Source organism: Xyrauchen texanus, chromosome 17, assembly GCF_025860055.1.
Source record: "Xyrauchen texanus isolate HMW12.3.18 chromosome 17, RBS_HiC_50CHRs, whole genome shotgun sequence".
NCBI classification, from domain to species: domain Eukaryota; kingdom Metazoa; phylum Chordata; class Actinopteri; order Cypriniformes; family Catostomidae; genus Xyrauchen; species Xyrauchen texanus.
In genome coordinates this window covers 30226524-30247070 of record NC_068292.1, presented here as the reverse complement: position 1 = coordinate 30247070, position 20547 = coordinate 30226524, and the positions used below count along the sequence as shown (strand labels likewise).

The 20547-nt window shown below is 38.7% G+C and overlaps 1 protein-coding gene across 1 annotated transcript; it reads left to right on the top strand.

The window, feature by feature from the left end:
• The first annotated feature begins 6413 nt into the window (after window positions 1-6413).
• LOC127657454 (importin subunit alpha-6-like) lies at window positions 6414-19480 on the top strand. Its single transcript, XM_052146216.1, has 14 exons — window positions 6414-6640; window positions 7658-7791; window positions 8675-8776; window positions 9182-9281; window positions 9354-9448; window positions 9560-9691; window positions 9809-9897; window positions 10899-10998; window positions 11147-11310; window positions 11663-11741; window positions 12132-12257; window positions 13973-14100; window positions 14394-14572; window positions 18318-19480. Exons 1-14 carry the CDS (start codon window positions 6637-6639, stop codon window positions 18503-18505), a joined length of 1620 nt encoding a protein of 539 aa, XP_052002176.1. The 5' UTR covers window positions 6414-6636; the 3' UTR covers window positions 18506-19480.
• Window positions 19481-20547: the final 1067 nt, after the last annotated feature.

Below are 20547 nucleotides of genomic sequence, written 5' to 3'. Positions count from 1 at the left end.
TTGCTTGGGAATCCTGACTGCAGTCACTAAGCACGCCCTGAATTCAAACTTGTGACTCCAGGTGTGTTAGTAGGCGTCTTTACTTGCTGAGCTACCCAGGCCCCTTGTTTGAGGATACATTAAGTGTAGAATGCATTTCACCTAAACAGCTGCTTTTACATTATTTTGTATTTCACATATACAGAGTTTGAATATAATATTTTCTTTTCCTATCAATATTAATCGCAAAACACACTATTCCAGAAGAGGGCAGGAGTGAGTCCTTTCACAATTACATCTGAACAGCCTTAAACTTGCCATGGTAAATATACTCAACTTGTGGCCATGACAACGTACTTGCAAACCCTACTTCATTTGTACCAAATACTCCAGTATTTTAATTTTTTATTTTTTCTATAATAAAAAGTTTAATTTATTCGTATGGGTATGCCTTTTCTGAATATAAACCATGGGCTAAAGATTTGTTTTAGATATCAGATGTTTAGAGGATACTTGTCCTCTGCTGGGTACACAAGATGAAAGTGAATAAAAACAAGTCGTGATGAGATCATTCATGTCTCAGATGAAAAAAAGAGGAACGTCTTTCATTTCCAGGTAAACTCAGTCAATGCTCTCATTCTGTGCAACAGTAAAGTAGTTCTTCCAGTCACCAAAGTTTCCTGTGCGTAGTTAAGTAATGGGATGAAACTGTTTTACTTAAAATGTTTAAATACATTCAAACTCATTGGAAAAGATTCTTGTACAATAATTCTCAAACCTGTTTCGCATCAATTATATGATCAGAATTTATATATATGTATATATCCTAATGACACCAGCAAAAAAATAAATAAGTTTTATTTAATGTCAGCATGGTGCTGGGGCATAAGAAACATCACAATAATTGTTTTTTATATATATATATATATATATATATATATATATATATATATATATATATACGTAACATACATTTTGTGTTTCGCAAATTTTCTGCTTCAGTTGTGGTGTTGATTCACATTGTTTCTAGATTATTGTCCATAGTGTTCAGATACATTTTAAATAATTGCAAAATGCTTCATTGGCCAAAAAAATGAACTTCATAACAAAAACCAAATTTCACTGTTATGTTTTTTTTTTTTTTTTTTTTGGCCCTGGCACAAAATGACCAGCTAACATAATTTCACTAATCATATCAGCAGCACCTGGGAAAGTGTGAATGAGTACTAGTCAGGTGAAATCATTCTGATTGGATTATAAGAGCAGACTGATTGGTATAAAAGGAGGGAAGAAGTACTTCCAATCATTGTGTTCTTGTTAGCAATGGTTACCTTAGAAAAGACATGTAGCCATCATTGCTTTGCATCAAAATGGCCTCACATGCAAGGAAATTGCTGCAAAAAATATTGAACCTGAAAGAACCATTTACCAGATCATCAAGAACTTCAAGGAGAACTTCAACTGCAGTGAAGAAGGCTTCGGGACATCCTAGAATGCCCAGGACCGTCTCCTCCTGAATAGTCCGATACAGAATCGTGTCACCACCAGTGCAGAGCTTGCTCAATATTGGCAGCAGGTTGGTGTGACTGCATCTACACGCACACTGAGGCGGAGATTTTGGACAATGGCCTGGTGTCAAGAAGGACAGCAAGAAGCCACTTCTCTCCAAAAACATCAAGGACAGACTGAAATTCTGCAGTAAGTACAAGGATTGGACAGCAGAATACTGGTGCAAATTTATTTTCTCTGAAGCCCCTTCCGACTTTGACATCTAAAATCGATAGTCTGGAGAAGAAAAGGTGAACGCTGCCATGAGTCCTGTGTCGTGCCAACAGTGAAGCATCCGGAGACCATCCATGTGTGGGGTTGCAATTCTGCCCACAAATACTGCCATGAATAAAGAATGGTATCAAAACATCCTGCAAGAGCAACTTCTCCCAAAGATACAGGAGCCATTTGGTGATGATCCGTGCATTTTCCAGCATAATGGAGCGCCATGTCACAAGGCAAGAGTGATAATGAAGTGGCTCGGAGATCATTGCATTGAAATTTTGGATACATGGCGAAGCAACTCCCCGGATCTTAATCCCATAGAGAACCTGTGGTCAATCCTTAAAAGGTGAGTGAACAAGCAGAAGCCCACAAATTGTGCTCAACTCCGAGCACTAATAAGGCAGGAATGGATTGTCATCAGTCAGGATTTGGCCCAGAATCTGATATTCAGCATGCCAGAGTGAATTGCAGAGGTTATGAAGAACAAGGGTCAACAATGCGAATATTGACTCTTATGCACATATTGAATGTTTTTGCCAATAAACCCCTTTTTAAAACTCATGAAATGCTTATAATTGCTTTCCAGTATACCATAGAAACATGTGAAAAAATAATCTACAAATACTGAAGCGGCAAACTTTGCAAAACAGAAAATGTATGTCATTGCCAATACTTTTGGCCATGGCTGTACATACACACAGTTGAAGTCAGATGTTTACATACACCTTAGCCAAATACATTTAAATTCTATTTTCCCACAATTCCTGACACATATATTAAGAATGTAAAATGTCATAATAATAGTACAGAGAATTATTTATTTCAGATTGTATTTCTTTCATCATGTTCCCAGTGCGTCAGATGTTTATCTACACTTTGTTTGTTTTTGGTAGCATTGCCTTTGAATTGTTTAACTTGGCTAAAATATTTTGGAAAGCCTTCCACAAGCTTCTCCCAATAAGGTGCTGGAATTTTGGCCCATTCTTCCAGGCAGAACTGGTGTAACGGTGTCAGGTTTGTAGGCCTCCTTGCTTGCACATGCTTTTTCAGTTCTTCCCACACATTTTCTATCAGATTGAGGTCAGGGCTTTGTGATGGCCACTCCAATACCTTGACTTTGTTGGGGTCATTGTCCATTTGGACGACCCATTTGCGACTGAGATTTAACTTGAACTTCCTGGCTGATATCTTGAGATTTTGCTTCAATATATCCACATTATTTTCCTTCCTCATGATGCTATCAATTTTCTGAAGTGCACCAGTCCCTCCTGCAGCAATGCACCCTCACAACATGATGCTACCACCCCCATGCTTCACGGTTGGGATGGTGTTCTTTGGCCTGCAAGCCTCACCCTTTTTCCTCCAAACATAACAATGGTCATTATGGCCATTTTGTTTAATCAGACCAGAGGACATTTCTGCAAAAAGTAAGATCTTTGTGCCCAAGTGCACTTGCAAACTGTAGTCTGGCTTTATGGCAGTTTTGGAGCATTGGCTTCTTCCTTGCTGAGCAGCCTTTCAGATTATGTTGATATAGGACCCGTTTTACTGTGGATATAGATACTAGTTTACCTGTTTCCTCCAGCATCTTCACAAGGTCCTTTGCTGTTGTTCTGGGATTGATTTGCCCTTTTCGCACCAAACTATGCTCATCTCTAGGAGACAGAATGCGTCTCCTTCCTGAGTGGTATAATGGTTGCGTGGTCTCATGATGTTTATACTTGTGAAATATTGTTTGTACAGATGAGCATGGTACTTTCATGCATTTGGATATTGCTCCCAAGTATAAACCAGACTTGTGGAGGTCCACAATTTTTTTTTTTCTGAGGTCTTGGCTGAATTTTTTATTTTATAAAAAAGCCCTGATCATCAGCATTAAGTGCATACATTTTAGCCAAAATCAACCTTTGCCCCATAATTTCTGCTAAAACAATAATGACTCTTCTTAATTTATTCTTAATCTGTTTGAGACATTTGAATTGTAGATGCTTACTTATCAATGTAATGATTCCCCTGCTCTTACTCAAGCCAGCACTAAAGAAAATATGTTCACCCCATATCTTCCCAAATGTTTCAGCTTTCTGTGGGGAAAGATGTGATTCTTGAAGAAACACAATATCTTCTTAAAATTCACAAAATTAAAAGATTTGTGAGACAGAATTATAATCTATAAATTATAACAAATAACAAAGATATATAACAAAAATTATCTATAAAACAAACTCCAGCCAATAGGAGGCATAAGCACAAAGAATGTCCAGGTTCATCCACAACACTGTCTTGAACGTGTGTTATTCCACAAAACAAACTCCAGCCGCTAGGCAGAATCAACACAAAAAGAAACAAAAAAGGCACTCCGCTTCCTCGGACAGTCAAGTGAATTTTCAGTGAGTCAGACCCTCTTGGCTGATACATGAGTGCAACAACTGACCTAATCACTCCAATGTCCTGCAAGGAATATTCCACAAAACATACTCCGGCCAAAAGGAGGCTGTAAAGCAGTTCAATCTAAAGGAGGAGGCGAGAACCTGCCTGGCGGTATAAACAATATTATAATGATTAACTTAAACAAAAGACACAAACACACACATGACGGACATGCCCATAAACGATCTCTCTCCCGTCGCACGCATATGCCTTTAATTAGCCTGATAAGGGACCGGGTGTGTATAATCACGACCCGACCCAACCTCCGACCTGTCACAGGAGCATAATCACAAAGAACATTCAGATTCATCCACAAAGTGTTCCAAAGGAGTGTTATTCCACCAAACAAACTCCATCCACAAGGCGAAACAAGCACAAAAAGAAGAAAAAGGCGCTTCGTTCGTCGAACACTCAATTGAATGTTCAGTGAGTCAGGCCAACTTGGCTGCAAAATTAGAACCAAAAAGAGCTTACCCAGTCATTGACTTTATGTACATTGCTTGCTGTGGGCATGTAAATATTTTGCGACAATCCTTTGTATCTATTCTCAATTTGGCCGGGAACATCAGTGCAAAAGTGACCTTACGTTGATGTAAGATTTTCTTGCATTCCTAGAAATTAGCACATTTCTCTCTTGTCGAATTTACAAAGTCTGGGAACAAGAAAATTCTGTGGTTCTTCCAAGAAAACCTTCCTTTACTCCTCACGTAACACGAGATCTTTATCGGATGATCTCAGAAATTTGGCCAGTATTGATCGGGGCCTGTCTCCCTCAGTAGATTACAGAGCCGGGACCCTGTGAGCTCACTCGATTTCCAGCTTATGGCCTGGTATGTCGAGCAGACTCGGAAAGAACCCATCCAAAAATGTCACATATCTCGACCTTCTTCGTCTTCAACAATTCTGAAGTTATTTCGCCGGCTATGATTCTCTAAGTCTTCCAATTTTTCCCAGAGGTGCTCCAAATCCACCTTGGTCGCTAGCACATTAGCAGCTAATTCCCTCTCCAATTACTCTGGAATATCTGTTTCTCAACCTCTGCCACTCTTTTAACTATATCAGTGAATTTCATCAGAGAACTTCACCTCCATGACAGTGATCGAATGATGTATCACAGCAAGATCCTCCAAGTCAGCAACGACCTTCGTCAGGTTTGCCGACATATTCATCATTTCTCACTGCATTTCCCACACCTCTCCAACTAAATCGACTCCCAGGCTTGTGGCCTGCTCGGGGGCCTCAACTTGAGCATGTATATGTCTTTTAATGTCTCCAGAGCCCGAGGATTTTGAATTCTTTGGCATATTGTCCTCCTAGACCAGTTATGGAAAGAGTGTATCGAATCTCACCAGTTTATTTCATTAAAAGTGTTAAAACTAGCAAAGTGTGCAGAGCTTGCCATTCACACGTCCGATCCTTAAAGGGTGTCACGTGACTCGCCATTAAAATGCTTTTTAGAGATAAAGTTTAGACAACAATTTTGGGAAAATAATAAAACATTTATTATTATTAATAATAGTAATAATACTACTAATAATGATGATTTTTCTTTTAGAAATATACTTTAAATTTAACCATCATAATGGTAAACACACAAAATAAAATGGACTATTAACACTGGACTACTACACATCGTTTTATTAATGTATTTGATGCATAAATAACATTCGCAATGGCAAAACACAAACAGAAATAATACAATCATGAGAATAGAGAATGGACAGCTTGTCCATTCTTGTCCAAGGACATTTCTTTAAGTAAATGAACCCGTTTTTACAGCATCGCTCACTGTTTCGAGTTACATTTTTATAGGCTACAAAAGAAAAAGAAAAGGACCAAGAAATAAGAGGCTCCTTATTATGTTAAATAGTGGCAGGCAAACCCCCCAGGTTTACAGAAATGGTTTAACCCTACTACTCAGCAGCCAATGGAAAAGTACACTCACCCCGTCAAACTAGACAAGTGGCCAAATGGCTCAGAATCAGGTGAAATCAACATGTTGTCAACACGTGGAAAATTAACACGTAGACAACACGTTAAGAACTTGCAAACAATGTGTTGTCTACGTGTTAAAAGTCGCGTATATTTGAACTGCCTGGCGTTCCATATTTCTCCGCCAGTATTGCTAATAGTCCCTCCAGGCGCGCTCACGATAACGTGCACGTGAGCCAAGCGCGTTCTCGCGCCAACGTTTGATGAATAGCGACCTCTAGTCACAGATTTCTCTAGCTCACCAATTTCGCTACAACACATTTAAAACGACTAAACAATCCCCTGTTTCACTTTCCGTTTATTGTTATTGAATCGAGCCGCTCGTGTTAACCGGATACGGCACCGGACGTGACGTTTTTCGTCAGTTGACGCCATATTGCCCTCAGCTGGAGGAACTCGGGAGGGTTCTTGAGAGAAATAAAAAAAAAACATACGGACAGCATATCCCTCTCCGACCTACGACGTATGGGTGAGAGTTGTGTATTATTTAAAATGTAACCTCCTTACGACTGCGAATGAGCCAACAAGACGTTTAGAGAGTTTAATAAACCGCTTTGACGTTTTGTCCGAGCTAACATAACACGGTTAGCACACATGTGCTGATCTCAGATCAGTGTGAAAGTGAAAAAATTACTTTATTTGAATGGTTATTATAAACCTAGCGTATATGTAGGGTCTTCTTGACCTAATTCGACTGTGTGATAAACGCACTGATTTGTATGGGTTGGCTATAAACGTTGGAAACAAAATTTGTGCTTATGTTCCAATGTTGGACATCAAGAACATTTAGTGCTCTGTTAAACCAAGTGTATGTGGCTGGTGTAATCTTGTAGTTCTGACTTTTATACTGTGATTTATTTAGAGCTGTGTATACTTGTGCAAACTATTTGTAAATATTCAGAGTAACATTATTCCAGTCCTCTCCCACCATTCCACACATAACTTTTTGTGCTAATCGGATTAAAAAACCGTGATTACAAGTGCTGCATTTGTGCATGTAGAGTATTTATTAGCTAGAAAAGACGTATTGTTCTTTTGATTTTTGTCCTTTAGTATATGGCCTTTTTTTCTTTTCTTTTTTTTCTTCTTTGCTTTCTGTAAGGGGCAATACTATGTTGCTGATTCACCATCTTCCTGTAAAAGACAGCTATGGTGTTTCAAGAGACTGTAAATGTCTTATTGCCATATCCACTGGTGATAATTGAGACAAAACTATGCTTTTTAGCAACTAGAACATGTACCTGATAATGAAGTTCAGCACAGTGTAAGCTAGTGCTATGAGAGGTTGCACAGGAAATACTAGCAGTGACATCCATTATTGCTTTCAGATAAACCATTCCATATGTCACCCTATGCTATTTGCCCCAAATTATGAGGATAATGGCATTTCTTGCCTATATTTGAGTCACTGTTTAAATGCAGGACAGACAACACAAAGCAAGCATCAGAATGCAAATTTGGCTAAATGTTCTTCTTTAATCTTAAGATGCAATGGCAAGCCCGGGCAAAGACAACTATCGAATGAAGAGCTACAAGAATAAAGCTCTGAACCCTCAGGAAATGCGGAGACGGAGAGAGGAGGAGGGAACACAGTTACGCAAACAGAAGAGAGAGGAGCAGGTTTGCTACCTTTGTTCCTCCCTTAACTTAAATTTTATCTCAAACCCTTGGTAAAGGGATAGTTTACCCAAAAATGGAAATTCTCTCAGCATTTACTCACCCTCATGCCATCCCAGAAGTGACTTTCTTCTACTGAACACAAATTAAGATTTTTCATTTTCTAAAATTAGCTCTGCTGGTCCATTCAATGCAAGTGAATGGTGGCCAGAACTTTGAAGCTCCAATAAGCACATAAAGGCTGCATAAAATCAATGTGACTCCAGTGGTTAAATCCATATCTTCAGAAGTGATATGATAGGTGTGGTTGAGAAACATATCATTATTTAAGTCCTTTTTAATATAAATGTCCACTTTCATATTCTTCTTTTGTTTTTGGTGATTCACATTCTTCATGCATATCGCCACCTACTGGGCAGGGAACAGAATGTATATTAAAAAGGACTTAAATATTGATCTGTTTCTCACCCACACCTATCATATACCTGCTGAATACATGGATTAAAACACTGCAGTCATATGGATTACTATTATGCTGCCGCCTTCTGCTTTTTGGAGCTTCAAAGTTCTGGCTACCATTCACTTGCATTGTATGGCCCTACAGGGCTGAAATATTCTTCTAAAAATCTTTGTTTGTGTTCAGCTGAAGACAGAGAGTCATACACATCTGGGATGGCATGTGTGTGAGTAAATTATGAGAGAATTTTCTTTTTTGGGTGATATTCCTTTTGAAGTTTGTATGTCCAAGCCCACTGAGTGATATCCTTTTTGTACATAGAAGGAATAAGTGTGCATATTTGTGAATGATTGTACTTGATTGAGTGTTATCAGATAACTTATCAATGCTGTGTGATTATGAAGGTTAATTGTACTCCCCTCTCTTCAGATGTTCAAGAGGAGGAATGTGTCTATACCACCTGGTGACGAATCCATGCTTGAAGGCCCTTGTCAGGACCGTGACATCAGCTCCACTGTACCTGTATCAGGTGTAAGTATTCCAGTCAGCAGACCACAGACCATCTGTCATTGTTTTCACTGTTTAGCACTAGCTAAACAACTTGCCAGTTTGTGCACTTTTTATGCAAATTAGTTCTTAAACAGATAATTGTGATGTAGAATTCACAGACAAAAGTTAGATTTGCCAGTTTGTGCTCCATGGTCCTGATTTTAGTCCTGTATAATACTTTCTGTTGTGCAGTGAGGTAGCATGTAATAGGATTATGTAATATAAATTCTGTAATGATTTGCTACTATGCTTTTAAATGGCCAAGAAAAGGCGCTATACAAAAAATATTACTTAACATTAAAATGTTTAAAAGAATGATATTGGCACATAATGTTGGTCAATGTTTTTTTTTCTAGTTTTTACATTATTGTTTATCAATCTGTGCAGGAAGGAGTTATAACCCAAGATATGATTCAGATGATTTTCTCTGAGGACTCAGACCAGCAACTAATAGCCACTCAGAAGTTCAGGAAGTTACTTTCTAAAGGTTGGTGTCCTATGCATGTAGACTCATGCCTTTGAAAGAGTAAGACAACTGATGCTTATTAATTTCCATCAGAGCCCAATCCTCCCATTGATGAGGTCATCCAGACACCTGGTGTCATCAACAGATTTGTTGAATTCTTAAAAAGACATGATAACTGCACCCTGCAGGTAAGTTCAGTCACAGTACAAGTCTTACTGTATGTTGTAAACTCTGACTGTAAAAGCAAAAATGACATTAATGCAAAGCTTTGAATTGATCTTGTTGCTTGTTTTGACCAGTTTGAAGCAGCCTGGGCCCTGACCAACATTGCTTCAGGGACCTTCTTCCACACCAAGGTGGTCATTGAGACGGGGGCCGTGCCTATCTTCATAGAGCTGCTCAACTCTGAGTATGAGGATGTGCAAGAGCAGGTGAAATTACAGAAAGCGTAAGAGCTGGTGCATGCTTTTGCAAGCAGAGCTTTAATCCAAGAGTTACTGAACTACACAGCACCATGAAAGTTTTTTGGTGTTTAACTGTGGTTGCAGGCAGTGTGGGCGTTAGGGAATATTGCTGGAGATAATGCTGAATGCAGAGACTACGTACTCAACTGTGGGATCTTACCTTCTCTTCAGCAGTGAGTATTCCATTCTGATTCTAGTACTGTGATTTTGCAAGGGATGTGCAAAATTACACATCTCACCCCAGTTCAGCAGATGCGCAGACCAGATTTCTTAACAGGCTTACAGAAGACCAGTTTTTGCATTAAAACAGCTAGACAGAGTTCAACAGAATGGAACAAAATATGGTCTAAAGATGGGTTTTTATAAGTTGAACTATTTTTAACTGGACATGCTGTCTTAAAGATGTAATGCTCATGGTGCAAAGCATGACACAATGGCCATAGATGACCATCTGCATTGTTAATGGCTGTAGTGGTAGTGTTTTAAAGGGGATGTGTTTAAAGACACATATGATTTTACCATGCAAACAAAAGAAGCAGCATTAAAAATATGAAACTGAAGAAAATAAGACAAATCTATAACTATTCAACCACTAATCGCCTTGTCAGTTGTTGGACGACTAGTCGGCCATTGTGACCCAGTCCTATTTGTTACATTACCTTAAAGCTCTCGTAGTTAAAGAAAATTTTTACTTCCTATTTCTAGAAATTGTTCTAATAATATGATTTTTGCAGAAGTTCAAAATGTACAGTATGAAATCTCTGTGTGCTCTAGGAATTTTAATCTTGGGGGTTAAAGTCTTCTGATCGGGAGCCTTATTCTTCTAAGAACAGCTGACATGAAAAAAAGTGTCACAAACACTTTGTTTCCCACTTGATATCACAAGGACTTTTTCACATGCTGGTGTTTACTTTGTGATTAGAGACAGCGTGTTCTTATTGCAGAATGCTTCTACTGTGACTTTGCCAAGCATTTTGGTCAGATCATCCCCTCTAGAACTTGCACATGAGATGCAAATTAACTTCTGTTTCGTGTTGTATGATTGGAGTCCAGTGCTTTTATGCTGGATGAGCTGGAGTGTGGAATGGATTACATTACACTATATAGCAGAACAGTTAAATACCACCTATTGGTGTGATTGCACAGAGCTAAAATGTTACTTTCATCTCGACAGGTTGCTTGCAAAATCAAATCGACTCACTACCACACGGAACGCTGTGTGGGCACTGTCCAATCTGTGCAGAGGGAAAAATCCCCCTCCAGACTTCATAAAGGTGTGTGAAACTTGTTCCAGATAAGCTGCATTCCAAACTTTAGAAATAACTAGTCATCTGATTTCAAAGATAGACTCACTCTCATTGTATGAGTTTTTTATTTTCTATATGATGCACATACTTAACCAGGTTCTGTTTCTTTTCACAGGTGTCGCCCTGTCTGAGCGTGCTGTCTAGATTGCTCTTCAACAGTGATCCTGATGTTCTCGCAGATGCCTGCTGGGCACTTTCATATCTCTCAGACGGACCCAATGACAAAATCCAGACAGTCATTGACTCAGGCGTGTGCCGCAGACTAGTGGAGCTGCTCATGTAAGATTCAGATGTATTAACACAAACAATAGCCTATAGAGTGGGATCAAAGAACATTATCATTTTTTAGGGCTGTAGATGGTAGCTGATTTTTATTCAAGCTATTTGTAATTCATTTTAAATGCACTTTTTAATTTGCTTCATTTTATTCACATAATGTATTTAGTTTGAGAGAACTTGCTAATTTCCATAATATGTAAAGAGGAGAGTTGAGTTATGAGTCTTGTAATGAAAGAATAAAAAGCCAGATGTTGTGGTTTCCATTTAACCAGCTTCTGTTGGTCTTCTTAAGTCACTCTGTCGCATAACAAAAGGTTTAGTGTGACGTCCGTTGTGGGTTGTCGATCCACAGGCACAGTGATTACAAGGTGGTGTCCCCTGCACTGAGAGCTGTCGGGAATATTGTAACAGGAGACGATATCCAGACCCAGGTACTGTAGCTCCTCTCTTTCATACTGAGGCATCTGTACATTGTCTTAAAGAGATTGTTCACCCTCAAACGAAAATTGTCATTGTCTACTTGCCCTCATGTCGTTCCAAACCCTGTGTTTTTTGTTTTTTTCCATGAAGCACAAAAGATACATTTTCATAGAATATCCTGATTGCTCTTCCATACTATGGAAGTTATTTTTTTATTTTGGGGCAGTCAAGCTCAAATGACAAAAAAGCACCATACAAGTTGCCCATTTGACTCTATCACTATATTATTTTCAAGTCATACTATAGTTTTCTGTGAGAGGAAGACCAAAAATTAAGTCAATATTCCTTTAAAATTAAAGGAGTAGTTGTGTGAAAATAGTTTTTGCTCTATCTTACATTAGGTGATTCTGAACTGCTCTGCTCTGCCCTGCCTGCTCCATTTACTCAGCAGTCCAAAGGAGTCCATCAAGAAAGAGGCCTGCTGGACTGTCTCCAACATCACAGCGGGAAACCGAGCACAAATTCAGGTACTGCAGCCTACACATGTATGACATAAAACTAGAGATGCACCGATCGACCGGCCAGGGACCGGAATTAGCCGGTTTTCCGCATGCTTTGCCGGATCGGTGACCGGCCGGTCAGCCTCACCTCTTTTACGATTCCAAGCCGGTCCATTTTGTTGCCAGCGGCGCAGGCAATAAAGTCACAGCCGCATGTAAACATGTCATTGGCGTGGAAGATCTTCAAGGTGAGTGAAATTATATATAAAATTTGAAATGTGTAATAATTGTAAGGCCAAAGTAAACCGTGGGGGAACCACCACAATAACTTTCGAAACAACAAACCTAATTAGACATTTAAAACACCATCACCCAGCTGAAAATGCCCATTTTAAAAAAGAAGCTAAAAAGTGAAAGCGGCTAAAGCTAGCCAGAGCTCAGAGCCAGTCACAAGTCAGCAGCGTCTCCTATCATTCCTTGGTATGAGCAACGAAAATACCAAAGCAATTACAAGGAAAATTATGGAATTCATGGCCCTGGATGACCAGCTGTTCTCCATAGTTGAGGACAGAGGCTTCAGAAATCTGATACATTCCCTCGATACAGAGTATGAGGTACTTTCCGACGTCGCGTTGCCCGAGTTGTTTAATCTCGTGTCATGCCACACACGCAGCCTGTTATCTGTCAACATTTGGGTACACAAATCCGGGAGAGGGGAAGTGGGGTGCTGGATTGCAGAGGCAGGCTAAATACTATAGAAATTGTGCCGTTGTGATTTAATGTGCTGAGTAACGTAATTTTTCCCACCGTGTCCGATATTAAAATCAGTGCGACACACATTGCAAAAGGCGTGGGCATTGTCGATATGGCTTCGGTATATAAAATTCAATTCTTCCATCCAGCTGTTGTTAAATGTACATGTATATTTAGTTTTTTTTGCCGGAGCACCAGCTGAGTCGTCCTCTCCCATCTACCAGTGATGCTTGATTTATCATCCTGCGTCTACTACCTTCGCAGATATCAACAGCGCAAATGGGTTGTAGGTTGCCAGATTGTGGTCATAAATGATTTGTAATTTGTATGATGTGTCGATTGTGTGAGTAGGATGCGTTTCAAGATCTGGCAACTGGACCACCTTGGAATAATATATTGATGTGATTATTCATATAACGTGGTTTGGGCCATACAAATTACGGGAGTTTTTTTGGGAGTTTACAACTGATATTTGGACATCTAACGTAAGTTGAGCGTATTGGACACTTCAGTTTTTCAGATCTTTGGAATTGTTTTGTTAGACGAATAATAAAGAGAAAAAGGTCCATTTATAAAAATAGTGGAAAATGACATCTGTTATATAAATCAACTCGTTTGCAGTTAATTGTTATTTCTACCTCTTTCTAGTCACAGAGCACTTTATTTTGAGAGTTGTTTAAGTGAGAGAAGATCCTGTAACTTAGTGCAGTTTGGGGGAAATTGTAATGTTTAATAATTTATTTTATTATGAAAATAAAATTTAGCATTGAAGAAAGGTAGATTTTGTTTGTATATGTGGTCAATAATAGTTGTTAGAAAGAAAATCGGAAAAAATCGGTATCGGCAGGTCACAAATCGGAAATCGAAATCGGCCAAGAAAATTGCAATCAGTGCATCTCTACATAAAACAAATTATTTCCCATATTATCTGGTGGTTAAATTGTTCATGTCCCTGAGTGGCAATGATGTCTTATTGCTCTATGTTGTAGGCGGTGATTGATGCCAACATATTCCCAGTTCTAATCGAGATTTTGCAGAAGGCTGAGTTCCGCACCAGAAAGGAGGCAGCTTGGGGAATAACCAATGCCACCTCTGGGGGCACACCAGAGCAGATCAGGTGCATAAAACCCTTTAAAAATTATTTAAATATTTCTGGATGAGAGAGGCTGATTGTGTCACCATCCATTGTAATGATATATTAAATACCAATCTCAGAATGTTAATATTAGTTTGCTTGTTATGTAGTGTATGCAAAACTACATACATGTTGCCTTAAGTTATTAGGTTTTTAACCGACATGAAGAGTGTAGTTGTATTTAAGATAGACAAATGATGTCAGTCAATTTTCCTTGGACACACTTTTTTTCTTTTTTTTTTTCTTCAATTGATGTAAACGTACTGTACACACAGGTACCTGGTATCTCTTAAAACAATAAAGCCCATGTGTGACCTGCTGACGGTAATGGACTCCAAGATAGTACAAGTGGCTCTGAATGGCCTGGAGAATATCCTCAGACTGGGAGAACAGGAGTCCAAACAGAATGGAACAGGAATCAACCCCTACTGCGCCCTCATTGAAGAGGCTTATGGTAAATATGAACAAACCTTGTTGATTTACTTTCTGATGCTGCCTGTGGCTATAAAAAAAAGATACGACATGCCTTAAAACAAATGGCCTTTTCAAGGCAAGTCAGTTTACCTTATTAGATAATGCCTCCATGCAAGTACATCTCCTATGTATTTGAATGGAGAATGACAGACATTTTAAATTGTTGGTCAAGATTAAGATCCTAAAACATATTTCCAATCAGGAATACACTTTGACTACAATTACATTATATTGTGCTTTTTTTTTTTTTTTTTTAGCTTATAACACACTCATAAAAAAAAAATGTTTAGTCTGGTTTTACAAACAAGCAATTAGCTCTTAACTGTAAGGTCAGGACTTCCATTCCTGCAGGCGCCATATTGAGCATTGCGATTCCGCTATCACAAATGTGATTGGCTTTTCTAACAGTAAGGTTTTTACTGTTACAATTTCTCCCATTGATATACAAGTGGTCAATCTCCTCCCTTTTCAATTTCATTGCATATAGCCAGATCTGAACCAAATCTGCACACTTTCTTAGGCATTTTCTTTGCTGATTTTGAGGAAAAATCTGGGATGTTCTGTGAATGGGTTTTAATATGGCAAAATATGTTCAATTAATCTGAGAGCAAAATCAGATTAGTTAAAACCTTAAAAGAAAAAAAACATTAGGGTTTGGACATGTGTGACTAATGGGCATTTCCAGTTTTGCATACATTTACAGTGCTGTGAAAAATTATTTGCCCCATCCATATTTCTTCTGGTTTTGTGTATATCGTATACCAAATGGTTAAAAAAATTCAAAGAAAATCTAACATCTGAGTAAACACAAAATACAGATTTTAAATGATAATGTTATTTGTTGAAGCAAAATGTCCAATACTGGGCATGTGTGAAAAAGTATTTGCCCCCTTAGTGACTAAATCCCCAAATCTATGAAACCGCATTCAAAATGGGGTTCAGCTGGACTAGACACACCCAGGCCTGATTTTTTTTGTCTAAAAGGTCTCCCCCAGTAGCACACTATGCCAAGGTCGAAAGAAATTCTAAAAATGAGGTAAGAGGTGGGAAGGGTTACAAAGTTATTTCAAGGGCACTGGGACTCCAAAGAACCATAGCAAGAGTCATTATCTCCAAATGGAGAAAATTTGGCACAGTAGTGAACTTTCCCAGAAGTGGACAACCTTCCCAAATCCCTCTAAGAGCACAGCGACAACTCATCCAGGAATTCACAAAAAAGCCAAGGACAACATCCAAGGAACTGCAGGCCTCTCTCACATCAATAAAGGTCTCTGTTCAAGACTCCGCTATCTGAAAGACACTGGGGAAAAAGTGCCATTCATGGAAGTGTGGCGAGGTGAAAACCACTGCTAACCCAGAAGAACATTAAGGCTCATCTGAATTTGGCCAAAACACACCTTGATGATCCTCAAACCTTTTGGGAGAATGTTCTGTGGACTGGTGAGTCGCCAACGTTACATCTGGCAAAAATCAAACATAGAATTCCACAAAAAGAACATCAAACTTGCGGTCAAGCATGGTGGTGGTAGTGTGATGGTGTGGGGATGCTTTGCTGCTCCAGGGCCACTTGAAATAATTGATGGAAACATGAATTCTGCTTTCTACCAGAAAATCTTAAAGGAGAATGTCCGGTCATCAGTCCGTGAGTTGAAGCTCAAGCGCAACTGGATTATGCAGCAAGACAGTGATCAATTCACTGATGACATAGTGAGTTTTGATCACGTGTCACTAATGTTGTGGTTATGAGACCCCTCCCCCTTTGCAATACGGGGTGCCAGTTAAGAATACTTATTTAACAATTTAAGAACACTCAATTTAAGAGCTGTTCAAACATTTAGAATTAATATAAACTAGAGGAAGTTGGTCAGATGATTTATCTGAAGGATTTGTGAGTAAATTAATGCCTATTTATCATTAAACAAATAATATACCTATTATTTGTAGCAAGCCCCAGGTAACTTATCTAAGCAAGTTAGAAAACATATGCTGCAGGTATAACCTAATGCCAAGGTCTCTAGAAAGAGCTTTGGTAAGTTTATATTTACGTTCTACACAGTGGGGTGATCAGTAGAGAGGTTTTCCACTGGCGATGTGGGAAGGGCATAGAGTTGCAATCCAGTAGTCGTTGCCATGCTGGGCTGGAGGATGCTGAACTTTGGTTGCGTCAAGAGGGTCCTTGAAGAGTGGACTGGGCAGCTGGGTCAGTTGAATCTTCACAGGGTCCTTTGCAGGCTGGCTGCATAACTGAGGAGCCGTGTGGGACAGGCAATGTCTGCCGATGCAGAGATCATTTGTGGACTGCACTGCTGGAGGGGCCATAAGGGTCAGCTAAGGTCCCTCAATGCTGGGGCCCTTTTTCAGCTAGAGTGCAGCAATAAAGCAATATAAAAGGTTTTTCTCGCAAAAGCTTAACCTCAACTATCTTGTAGCCTCTTTCCTTGTCAGGTCAGAAACTCAGGATGTGGTGTGTCTGCTAATGTCTCCTTCCCTGTCGAGTTGGAAATGCAGGACAAGGGTGTGTCTACCTGGGGGACATATTTATCCCTTTCTGATGAGGAGATTGAAATCTGGTGCCTTTCCGATCCTGGAGTGTGATTGGCCACTGGTGCCCGAAGTAGCCATGGTGCTGCCCAACCTAGTGAGGCACTCATTTGCATAGCATAAAGTACATTGATAAAACAGTGTCTTTAACGTTTTACCCATTAATTATTTATTTACCAAACCTCTTTCAAATTATTAAAGGCATTGTCTTGAACATATAGAGACCAAAAACGATAAGAAATGGTTAAGTCATAGTCCATGCATTCGTTTATCTGTTAATAGGTCTGCCCCATGAACTGTTGTGTTAAAAGTCAAAAACAATTAACATAAACTGTGCTTTGCATGAAATTGAGTGGATGTTTTGTAATTTATATTAATTTAAGGCCTCCAAACTTAAGGTATGAATAGATCTCTGTGGCCATCCATTGCTGCTGCATCCGGGAGGTCCTGAAGGAATTTATGGCAGTTCTTGCATAAACCTTAGGAATGAGTTTGGTAGGGGCAGAAGGTCCCCCTCCCTGCCCTGTAAGAGGGGCCTGGTAGGTGTCCCAGCATCTTATCTGGCATTGCTAAACTTTTGTTTGTTTATTCACCAAGGATTCAATCAAAATGTGGCACATCATCTTCCACACAGTCAGTTAGAGAGGGTCCCTGGAATGCCATCTTAGCTGATGTTCACCACAAAAGTATAAGACTATGTCCACCTCTGAATTTCTCAAAAGAAGCTAAATTAAAGTTTTAGAGTGGCCTAGACAAAGTCCTGACTTGCACCGGATTGAAATGATGTGGCAGGACCTTAAACGGGCAGTTAATGCTTAAACCCTCCAATGTGGCTGAACTAAAGCATTTCTGCAAAGAAGAGTGAGCCAAAATTCCACCACAGCATTGTGAAAAACTGATCTCCAGTTATCAAAAGCTTTTGGTTACAGTTGTTGCTATTTAAGTTTAAAGAGGCAGTTTGTTTTTCACATGGGTGATATAGGTGTTGGATAACACTTTTGACTCAGGTTGCCTTTGTTTTATGTTATATCTTATTTGAAGATCTAAAAACAATAAAGTATGACCGATACACAAAAAAGAAGAACTCAGGATGCAATCAATACAAGCTGTCATACATTCACTTGTACCACTGGTCTGTTTGTTAATTTGTGTATGTTGGACTGATCATTGATATCCATTTTCAGGCTTGGACAAGATCGAGTTCCTGCAGAGCCATGAAAACCAGGAGATTTACCAGAAGGCCTTTGACCTGATTGAGCACTACTTTGGAGTGGAGGAGGAGGATGCCAGCATTGCGCCACAGGTGGATCAAAATCAGGGGCAGTTTATTTTCCAGCAGTCTGAAGGACCAATGGAGGGCTTCCAGCTCTGACCCTTATCCTGAGCTACTGGACAAGCGTCAGGCCTCAATTCCTCTATCCTGCCTGGAGTCTCCTCTCCCTCTCTGTAGGGCAGGACCTCAGCTCTAGCCTTGCAGGCTCCTACAACTGCCCCCCCACTATCCACAAATTCTTCCATTTCCATCCTGCCCATCTTCCAAGCTTTGTCGAAGAAAGGATCTGTGAGAGAGACTGAGGAGGGCAAATCTCAGAGTCTGTAGTTTATATACAGACTTCCAAGAAGCATTTAGAGCTTCTTATGATTGTTAGACATTGGCACCGGTGTCCTGTAAATTCAGCTTTACTCCATGTCCCTTCAGAAATGTGAAACTACCTCTTCAATCAGATAAACGAAGTGTGTGAAAAACACCCAGCCTTTAGCTCTGGCAGTTCTCTTCTCTTGTGAAGTAAATGCTTCTATGCAAATGGATATGTATTTTTGGTGTGTCAAAATTCACAATGTGTAATGTAGTGTTTGGCCAGACAGTGAAACTAATGTATTTGCGTTGATAGGTTTGCATTGGACAAATTCCCTTACTTTGTGTGGCACCACACTCACCGTTTATGTCATGCCATGTTTGTTCACAAACATGCGTATATCCTGAGGGTATGTCTAGCCTAGTACACTATTTATTTTAATGTTATGTTAACTAGAATTGTGGTGATGCACAGAGCCTGAGAGATTCAGAGCCGTATTTATTGTGCTGTTTGGAGGAACTGGTGTAAAGGTTCCGGTTGTTCGGAGACTAAGGCACAGCGCCACCTCGGCACCCACTTTGTTAATGCTGTTCAAGCATTCTGGAAACTGTTGTATGCAATTATTTAAGTGTGGTCTCGTGATCACCAAGATGCAGTTTGTTGCCATAGATTCTTTTCAATGGGCTGTTCCTCACCTAACATTTTTGCCGCTGACTGGCTTTGATTTGTTAATTTTCACATGTTAAAAATAAATGTGTGTGTGTGTGTGTGTGTGTATATATATATATATATATATATATATATATTTATATATATATATATATTTTATATATATATATATATATATATATATATATATATATATATATATATATATATATATATATATATATATATATATATATATATATATATATATATATATATATATATATATTATATATAATATATATTATATATATATATATATATATATATATATATATATATATATATTATATATATATATATATATTTTCACATTGAGGATTCAAGGAACAGTTTCTCAATGAAATGATATTGCAGAGATTGGTATGCAGTGAAATAAATTAAATGGTGGGAAACGTTACCTTCTGTCAAATGTTGGAGCTTTTTCCTCATGTGGCCCCTTCTAGTGCTCAAATTTCCTTTTAAGGAACTTATCTAGTTCTTGCAGCTCTATTTACTTTTTTATTATTATTATTCCTGAATTGAAATTACATTCAAAAGGCTTGTTTGGCAGGAAGTGTCTCTTGGTTCTCCATTTTTAGTGTGATTATTTACCACCTCATTACGTTCTGTCCAATGACTTGCACCAATTGTTTTCTTTTAAAACAAGTTTGATCCAAATAAAAACATTAATGGGAAGTCAGTATCTTTACAAAAACTTGGAGATTGTACAATGAAACTTTATCAAGCACATTCAGTTGTGTATATTTTTGTAATATATCTCTTGTTTGTACAATGTTTTCTCTGCATTAGAAAAAAGTGCTTTTAGATAACATTGGTACAAACCTAAAGTATAGAGGAGATCATTGCTTTCCTCAAAGAAAAATTTAATGCTATTGTGAAATGTAGACAGTCAAACAAATAAAATGTTGTGTTTCACATTAAAATAACAAGTGCCCTGTGATTTAAAAGCACTTTGGTTCAAAGAATAAAATTTCCCTTTGACAAATTCTCAGGTACACTACATGGTAAAAAGTCTTAGGACACCTGTTAAAATTAACAGGTTTGACTATTCAAGTGAATATGAATCTTATTTCCATGCGGACATTCTAAAGAATTGTGTGCTTCCAACTTTGTGACAGTTTCAGAA